We start from the raw sequence: 9,597 nt of genomic DNA on the forward strand, positions 1-9,597 counted from the left end.
TAATTTTTTGTTGTATTTATGCACCTGTCAATGAGGAATCGAAATTTTTATTTAGGCATATCCAATTAGTATCTTTACTATTTAATAATTAAAAATTGCTAAATACCTTCCATATTATTTACAAATAGTAAAACGACATGATCCACTTACGGCCCCAAACTTCTGTTCAAAACCATCACCCCCTACAGAATCTCAAACTGACTACCAAGAAATGCCCAGTCTTTTTTTTAAAAAAAAAATTAAAAAATTTATTTATCCCAAAAAATTTGCAGAATCAGTTAGTTTCCACCGGTTAGTTTAGTGCATAAATATGTTTGTTGCTTCCACTTCTCATATATGTTTATTGTTTCACCCTCTACTGAATTTTTTTCCCTCTTGCGTTTCGCTACAGTCAATCGCTTTTGTGGATTTTGTTGCTCATTTTTCAACAATCGTGTTGCTCCAGTCTTTCATTTTCATCTCACATGGATGACTCAAGCCTCCATTCCTGAAATTTGTATTTACTCTTCAAGTTCATTGTATCACTTGACTACGTTGGCTGTGTTACTATACTTTTTCGTTCTCATCATTCATGGAGGATTCAAGGCATGATCAAAACTTTGTCTCACACGCCCTTGACTCATCTAATGGTAATTGCTTCTTTTAAAAACTTAGCATATTCTTTGCCTCTTTCTTGCTAATTTATTCAATGCAGTTTTTTGAATTAGGTTGCAAGTATTACGAAATAAGGCAATTTTTATTTGTTACTATTAAAGTTAAACATGTGAATAACTACTTTAATTCTCAACCTATAATTGCTACAGTTTAATTATTTGGTCTTATGTTGTTATCTTCAATTATTTGTGCTAATTCAGGTTCATAATTTTACGTCGGTTTAGTTTTTGCTTTAAATTTAGGAGTTTCTCTACCTGCATGTGAATTTGTACACTTTCGCATGTCTTTCTCTGTTTCTCTAAACTCTTCATTATTTTTCTTCGTTGCAACTTAATGATTTTTGCAATAGACTATAGTCTATAGATTATTTGCCAGATAAAAATTCTCAAATATTGAAACATGTTTGATTGTTTGTCAGATAAAAAATCTCAAATATTGAAACATGTTTGATTGGTCAACTCCTATAGAAACGTTATATTTCTGTTTTTAATTTTTTAATTATAATTTTAAAGTTTAAATTTCTCATTCCTATCATTGTGGTTAGGTTGTACGTATATATTTTCCCTTCTCATTGGTGTTTATATTTGATTTGTAATGTTTGATGGCTACTTTTATTAATCCACAAAAATTGTAATCTGAATAATATTTATTGATTTCCAAGTAAATATAAAAATTTTATAATTGTTATTTCATTTGATATATTGGTGTGCTAACTTAAAATAACTTTATGTTCATTACTATGTTACATTTAAAATTGACATGTATTTGATGATGTTACATAGGGTTAATTAAGATTCTAATATATCCTTGACTTTTTTTTTTGTTGGAAGATAATGTATCCTTCACTCTTAATAACTCTCATACATATATTGTGTTGTCTCATGTATTTGAAAATAACATTAGGAACAAGAGCATCAAATAATATTTATTGATTTCCAAGTAAATATAAAAAATTTATAATTGTTATTTGATTTGATATATTGGTGTGCTAACTTAAAATAACTTTATGTTCACTACTATGTTATATTTAAAATTAAAATGAGGTTGATGATGTTACATATGGTTAAGATTCTAATATATCCTTGACTTTTATTTTTTTTGGAAGATAATGTATCCTTCTCTCTTGATAACTCTCATACATATATTGTGTTGTCTCATGTATTTGAAAATGACATCAGGAACAAGAGCATCACAATCGATATCTTGGAATATTGCAAATACGAGGCCGCGTCAGCGGCGTTCTTCAACAAATGAAGAGCATGAGGCGTATCTTGCACGTAGGCGTGCAAGATATCAAAGGCGTCGGATGGAATTAGTAAGTACAACTAATGAAATCATGACCAACAATACAAGCACAAATCCAGTTGAACGTGCAGATGGAGGAGGTAAACTATATAACGGAAGTTGCATCAATTTTATTTTACAATCATTATTTTTAAGTTGAAATAATTTCGTTCTATTTTCAAAAAATTTTCCATGTTACATATTTAATTTTGCCATTAATATTTGAAACTAATCTCATAGGTGACGATGCTTTGTATTCTGTCCGACACACTTCAAGCTTGCGTCCAATAACTTATAACACATGTTATTCTACTTTTGAAAGCGGTGGCGCAAGTGCAGTGCATGTTCCATCTGCACAAACAGATGCAGGTTATTTTATTTCAGTCATTAGATGTACGCATATATTTAAAACATATATTATATAAATATTTTATAATTTTTAAAATTGTTTTTGTTAATTAATGTCATCATATTGTTATGTCAAGAGATAAATTTCATACCTCTTATACATGCACTAAAGTAATTGTTATTTTCAAATTTATAACATCATCTTCACTAGCAAATATTAATTTTATCAAATATTGTGAAAATAATAACAATAAAATCAATACCTTAAAAAAAATAACAATAAAATCAATGTAACATTTATTTGTTCATAAAATACTTATTTCTTATTAGCTAAAACATAATTAAATCGTGATTAATTATTAACATTGTTCCACAGACATACTTTTTTATTCGAATGCACAAACATCAGTAGAAATAAATAAACTATAGGATCTACAGGATTTAAACGAAACATTTTATGCAATGAAATTGTCTTCTTTTATATTTGATGGTTCCGTATCCCAACAATATAAAGATCATAATATTGTATCAACAAACATAACAAGGAATTTTTTTTAAAAAAATTAAGAAATAAGGACTGCAATATTAGTACAAAAGTTTGGTGCTTGATTTATTTTGTTAATTAAATTTTTATTTTTAATTTTTTACAACTCACCACATGTAAGCGGTGAACTTTCATGATTAAATTGTTTCATGTTTTTAAATTTTTGCACTTGACAATTTCTTTAATTAAAAATTTTCTAATGTTGTAAGGTTGAATATATATTTTTCAATAATGAATTTGTTGTTAAAATAAAAAATAATTTGTTTTGTGTAACACATTGATTTCATAGAACAACACATTAAAAAAATATTATTTATATTTATGTATTACATAGCCCATACAACACGTGTGTCCCGTGACTAGCCATATATATTATCCATAAACATATACAAGATATATAGAGAATATCATTTATATTGACTAACCATTTACCTAACTGATCCAAGCAATATCAAATAAAAAAAATATTATTTTATCAATACATAATATTAATTGATTAATTAGCCGCAAAACACAAAAATTACCAATATAATATAAAACACAAATATAAAAAATTGATTTTTCTCATGTTTTTCTATGAAATCAATGTCATGTTGTTCTATGACATCAATGTGATAAATTTACTAAATTATATTTCATCCGAACTTATATAAAATTTGTTCATGAATAACAATGTGTTACAATTTACAACATTAGAAAAACTTAAATAAATTAAATAAATCGAGAATAATAACTTTTAATAACATTCCACAAATTGCTCCATAAATATCATATCTTACAAATAGATAATTCATATAGGCCGGTTTTTTCTTAATTACAATTACAATACTAATACATTCAATATAAAAAATAAATAAATACACCTCAATAATAAATTTCATGTGTTTGTATTTAATATATGCTTTTCCCACTTTAATTATATTTATCCAACTACAGGAATTTATGTTACTGGTAGTCGAACTAACAATAGCAGTCTTCTGCGAACACGTCTACGGAGATTTCATAATCTGGCTAGAAATTTTATTGGCTTTCAAACACACGATCAACCGATATTGCCTAATCCAACTACTTGCCCTCACTGTCAAGCTTTGTTGTTTCATGGAGAAACATCTCAATTGTGTTGCAGAAATGGACGTACAAAACTAGATCCAATACTATCACCAGTTGAGCTACTTGAATTATTTGCCATGGAAAATGAAGAAGGCAAACACTTTAGGCAATACATAAGAGCATACAATCATGTTTTCTCCTTTACTTCTATAGGAGTTAACATAGATCAAGCATTGGCGGCTGGTTCAAATGGGATTTATGCATTTCGTGCTCAGGGTAATATATATCACTCCATTGGAAGCATTCTGCCACATGAAAATGGTAGGCCAAGATACATGCTAATGTATATAGTAGATACAGATCATGAAGTAGATAACAGACTTTTAGAAAACCAAGAATTGAGAAGAGAATTGTTGGTAAAGATACAGAGGATACTTGATCGATGCAATCCCTTTGTGCAAGTTTTCAGACAAATTGGACAACGTCAAGATATACCTAGTTGCAAACTAATCATAAAGCAGCAAAAATCAAATGAACGTCAATATTGCCTACCTACTGTATCTCAAGTCGCAGCAGTTATTGTAGACAATGAATTTTCAGAAAACATGAATGGTAGAGATATTATAGTCGAAGGAGTTAATGGACGTCTTCTGAATATTCAAGACGTGGTGGGATATTATGATCCTTTGCAATATCCACTTCTTCTACCATATGGAACATATGGCTGGAATATGAATAGTCGCAATATTGATGGAAGTCGACTGACATGTTTAGAATATTATTCCTACATTTTACAGGTTAGAAATATCCAAAATTAACATGTCATTTTTTTCTTAATATTATTAACTAAATATGGATTAGAGTTTCGGTGCATTAAAATTCTCAAATTGTTAATGTCTTTTGTATTAGATACGAGCAAATGATTCATCATTATTCTTACGAGGAGGTCGTCTACTACAACAATATGTTGTTGACAATTACGTGAAGATTGAAGCGCAAAGTTTGAGATGGATTCGCACAAATCAGCAAAATATTCGATCAGAACTTTACCAAGGATTACAAGATTGTTTGGATGGCGGTGAAAATATTGCAGGTTTAATTTTTTTAATTGTGAAAAGTTTTCATAATAAGCTTTATTTTCTATTACGAATTTTACATATTAAATTAAATACATTATAATGTAGGAAACGTCGGTCGTAGAATAGTACTTCCATCATCTTTCACTGGAAGCCCACGTGATATGTATCAAAGATATCAGGATGCAATGACTTTGGTACAAACATATGGAAAGCCAGATTTATTTATTACAATGACATGAAATCCAAATTGGAACGAAATAAAAGAGAAACTATTACCTAGCCAATCACCTCAAGATCGTCCAGATTTGATAACAAGGGTATTCAAGGCAAAATTCAAAGAATTCAAGAAAGATGTTGTTGAGAAAGGGGTTTTAGGAAAAGTACTTTCTTACTCATATGTTATCGAATACCAAAAGAGAGGTTTACCTCACGTTCATATGTTGCTCATTTTTGAAACCAATGACAAGTTGCACAATCCTGATGACTTTGATTCAGTTGTACGTGCTGAAATACCATCACAAATAGATGAACCCCGTTTGTACGAAGCTGTAGTTCGCCACATGATACATGGACCATGTGGATTACTAAACCCTTGGAGTCCATGTATGCGAGATGGTATTTGCAAGAATAAATTCCCTAAACCCTTCACATCATACACGACTCGAGGAAATGATTCATATCCTATATATCGAAGACGTGAAGCTGCATCAGTCCCAGTTAGTGAAAATGGTCAAGTAATGGTTGACAATGGTTGGGTTGTACCGTATAATCCGTGGCTTCTACTAAATTTTGATTGCCATATAAATGTTGAAGTGTGCGGCGGGATAAAATGTGTCAAATACATTTATAAGTACATTCATAAAGGACCTGATAGAGTGGCGTTAGAATTACGCAATGGACATAACTATGATGAAATACAACAATTCGTAGATGGAAGGTGGATTTGTGCACCTGAGGCATTATGGAGAATTTTTTGTTTTGAATTTAGTCGAATGTATCCGTCAGTCTTTAGACTGCAAATACATTTACCAAATCAACAGTCAATTAGATTCAGCGCAGATGAGCATGTAAGTGATATAATTGGAGATGATGATAACTCAAAGACAATGCTGACAGAATTTTTCACAGCGAATCATGATACTTCATTAACTGAGAGATATTTGTATAGAGAATTTCCACAACATTACAGATGGGTACAATCTAAAAAAAAAATGGGTTCCACGGAGGGCCTACAACAAAGTTGTTGGGAGGATATATGTTGTGTCCCCATCTGAAGGTGAGCGGTTCTATCAACGTATCCTTTTAAATCATGTTCGAGGGCCGAGAAATTTTGAAGAACTCAGGACTGTAAATGGTGTCGTGTACACAACATTCAAAGAGGCAGCCGAATATCAGGGACTTTTTCAACATGATGATTATGTTCGTCATTGTATGCAAGAAGCATGCTCTGTAAAAATGCCATCTTCCTTAAGAAGGTTATTTGTGTCAGTATTGGTCTTTTGTCAACCAACACGAGTTAGAGAACTTTGGAATGAGTTTCATCCTTATATGTCTAAGGAATACGGTATATCAACTTCATCGACCAATTTATTCATTACAAACAAATTGTTGCTTGAGTTACGGAGATTGTTACATCAGCATAAAATGAAACTCAGCGACTTTGATTTACCGCATGTAAGTGTTGAATTTTTGGATGAATCTCCACTTCCAAGGATAATTGAGGAGGATCTTGCTATTCAAATTTCAGATGAAGATTTCAGATCTGTCGAAAAGTTAAATTCTCAACAAAGGGCGGCATTTGACAGTGTTGTGCAAAGTATCATGTGCAATCATCACAAATTATTCTCTATCGATGGGCCAGGTGGAACTGGAAAAACTTTCTTATACCGCTCAATTTTAGCGTATTTAAGAAAGAAAGGAAAAATTCTAATTGCAGTTGCAACTTCAGGAATAGCCGCTACTTTATTGCCAGGTGGAAGGACTGCATATTCACGTCTTAAAATTCCACTTAATCCAACAGTAGAAACTCTTTGCAACATTGAAAAACAAAAAGATCTTGCGGAGTTGATCAGACGTGCATCAGGTATTGTATGGGACGAAGCTCCGATGGCTAATCGTTATGCTTTTGAATCTGTCAACAAAACTTTTCAAGAAATTATGAAAAATATGTTTCCATTTGGTGGGAAAACTATGATTTTCGGTGGAGATTTTCGTCAAGTATTACCTGTCGTTAAGAGAGGATCCGCACGAGAACAAATTGCTGCAAGCATTTCAAGGTCGACATTTTGGAATAATGCTAATGTAATACATCTTTATCAAAATATGAGATCTGCGGAAGACATTGAGTTCTCACAATTACTACTACGCATAGGCGATGGTGTGCAACATTGCGTAAATGGTGATTTTATAAAATTACCCATTTAAAGGTCATAACATGGGAAAACGAACATTCAATTTCTCAATTGATTGATTTTATTTTTCCACATATGGTAGAACATATCAATGATGCAAACTATATGGTCAGCAGAGCCATCATTACTCCAAAAAATGCCGATGTTGATAAAATAAATGAATTGCTCATTTCAAAATTTCCTGGGGAATAAAGAGAATATGCATCTTGGGATACCGTTGAAGATGACAACAACAACCTTTTCCAAGAAGAGTTCTTAAATACTCTAAGTCCAAGTGGTTTGCCACCACATAGAATCGTATTAAAAGTAGGTTGTCCTATTATGCTCTTACGAAATGTGGGACCTGAACTTGGACTATGCAATGGAACAAGGTTGATATGTCGCAATCTTTACAAAAATTTCATAGATGCTGAGATTATAGCGGGTCCTCACAAAGGCACAAGATATTTTCTCCACCGTATGCCTTTGAAAAGTGAACTTGATTCTGGATTGCCATTTGAGTTGACACGTAAACAATTTCCTATAAGATTGAGTTTTGCTCTGACAATAAATAAAGCACAAGGACAAACTATACCAAATGTAGGTATATTTTTACGTGATCATGTGTTCAGCCATGGTCAACTCTACGTTGCACTTTCAAGAGGAGTTTCACAACAATCCACAAAAGTTTTGGTCAGAGATGAAAAACTGAATCATAGATCTGGTGTTTACACCAAAAACGTTGTTTACAAGGACGTTTTACTTCACAATAATTGATCATTACAAATGGTAAGATGTTATGCTTTTTTCATTTACATTGAGAAAATTACTCACATATTTGCTGACGTAACTTTTTTACTATGCAGGTCATCAGTGGGACAATTCGACCAATTGCGATTTGTTTTTACACTAATGACATTTACAATGTATTATACCCTAATACTATCAACAGACCTTTTTTGTCTGTTACTGTGCTATTGAAAATGCAACTTATTATAATTTTATTACAATCATTCTGTAGCTTATGAGGATTCAAACCACTGGATTGCGATGGAACTATCGGCATGAGTGCCCACCAAATTCAAAAACAAATGAGGCACATGTAAGTTTTATATTGAAACACAAAATGTTTTCATTAAACCATAATTTCTGTTTATGTACTCATGCTTTAACAACTATGTCATTTCAATTGTGAGACAATATACAATTATTATTCTATACGTTCAATCCCTGCATAATTTTATATCATAGAAAACTTATTATTACACATGTTATCCTTAATATTCATGTACAAACGTCGCACACGCATAGCGTGTGCCTCGGTCGCTAGTATTGAATAAATATAATTAATTTGTATTATCCAAAATTAAGTTGCTCAAATTTATTATTAAGCTCCCCCTTAATATGACATTAAATTTAAATTTTTATCCACAAGAGATTACAACTCAATCATGTCAAGTTCACCACGTAAACGAATAAAAGTATTTTCATCTAGTGGTTTTTTAAAAATATCGGCAATTTAATTTTTTGTGTCAACATATTGAAGTTCAACTTCATTTCGTTCGATGTAGTCACGAATAAAATGATGACAAATGTCAATAATTTTTTGTGCGAGAGTGTTGAATCGGATTTTTTGTTAGACATATGACACTAGTATTATCACAAAAAATAGGAATTTTTGAAAAAGTACACCATAGCCGAGCAATTGATACTTCATCCAAAGAATTTGCGCAAAACAACATTCGGTAGCCATATATTCGGTTTCAGTCGTTGACAACACAACACAATTTTGTTTCTTTGAAAACCAAGAAACTAAATAGTTTCCTAAAAAAAAACAAGTTCCACTAGTGTTTTTTCTGTCCACCTTATATCCACCAAAGTCGGCATCACAGTAAGCTTTTAAATCAAAGAAAGAATTTTTGGAATATCACAAGCCGAGATTTGGAGTATTTGAAAGATATTTAAAAATGCGTTTTAAGGCGAACAAATGTGATTGCTTTGTACATGATTGAAATTGTGCACACAAGCAAACACTAAAAATAATGTCTGGTCTACTGGCAGTTGCATAAAGTAAGGAGCCAATCATACTACGAAAAGAGGATTGATCTGCAGATTTACCATTTTCATCTTTATCGAGTCTGATTGATGTGCACATCAGTGTGAATGATGATTTTGTGTTTTCCATCCCAAACTTATTTAGAATCTCGTTAATGTATTTGACTTGGTTTATAAGGAAACCATCCTTGCA

General features: G+C 31.5%; 2 protein-coding genes across 2 annotated transcripts; both read left to right on the forward strand.

The window, feature by feature from the left end:
- The first annotated feature begins 1,822 nt into the window (after window positions 1-1,822).
- Window positions 1,823-6,233, forward strand: LOC140862602 (uncharacterized). Its single transcript, XM_073265635.1, has 6 exons — window positions 1,823-2,039; window positions 2,179-2,307; window positions 3,767-4,677; window positions 4,790-4,973; window positions 5,065-5,153; window positions 5,427-6,233. The coding sequence occupies exons 1-6, from the start codon at window positions 1,823-1,825 to the stop codon at window positions 6,231-6,233; spliced, it is 2,337 nt and encodes a 778-aa protein (XP_073121736.1).
- A 181-nt stretch (window positions 6,234-6,414) lies between these two features.
- On the forward strand, window positions 6,415-7,562 carry LOC140862603 (uncharacterized). The gene is made up of 2 exons (XM_073265636.1): window positions 6,415-7,357; window positions 7,453-7,562. The coding sequence occupies exons 1-2, from the start codon at window positions 6,415-6,417 to the stop codon at window positions 7,560-7,562; spliced, it is 1,053 nt and encodes a 350-aa protein (XP_073121737.1).
- Window positions 7,563-9,597: the final 2,035 nt, after the last annotated feature.

This window comes from Henckelia pumila, chromosome 4 (genome assembly GCF_033568475.1).
Source record: "Henckelia pumila isolate YLH828 chromosome 4, ASM3356847v2, whole genome shotgun sequence".
Taxonomy (NCBI): domain Eukaryota; kingdom Viridiplantae; phylum Streptophyta; class Magnoliopsida; order Lamiales; family Gesneriaceae; genus Henckelia; species Henckelia pumila.

Coding starts and splice junctions, on each gene's coding strand:
- LOC140862603 (XM_073265636.1), top strand. CDS start 6,415: ATGCCATCTTCCTTAAGAAGGTTATTTGTGTCAGTATTGGTCTTTTGT. Junction 7,358..7,452: donor TGTGCAACATTGCGTAAATG/GTGATTTTATAA, acceptor CACATATGGTAG/AACATATCAATGATGCAAAC.
- LOC140862602 (XM_073265635.1), top strand. CDS start 1,823: ATGACATCAGGAACAAGAGCATCACAATCGATATCTTGGAATATTGCA. Junction 2,308..3,766: donor ATCTGCACAAACAGATGCAG/GTTATTTTATTT, acceptor ATCCAACTACAG/GAATTTATGTTACTGGTAGT. Junction 4,678..4,789: donor ATTATTCCTACATTTTACAG/GTTAGAAATATC, acceptor CTTTTGTATTAG/ATACGAGCAAATGATTCATC.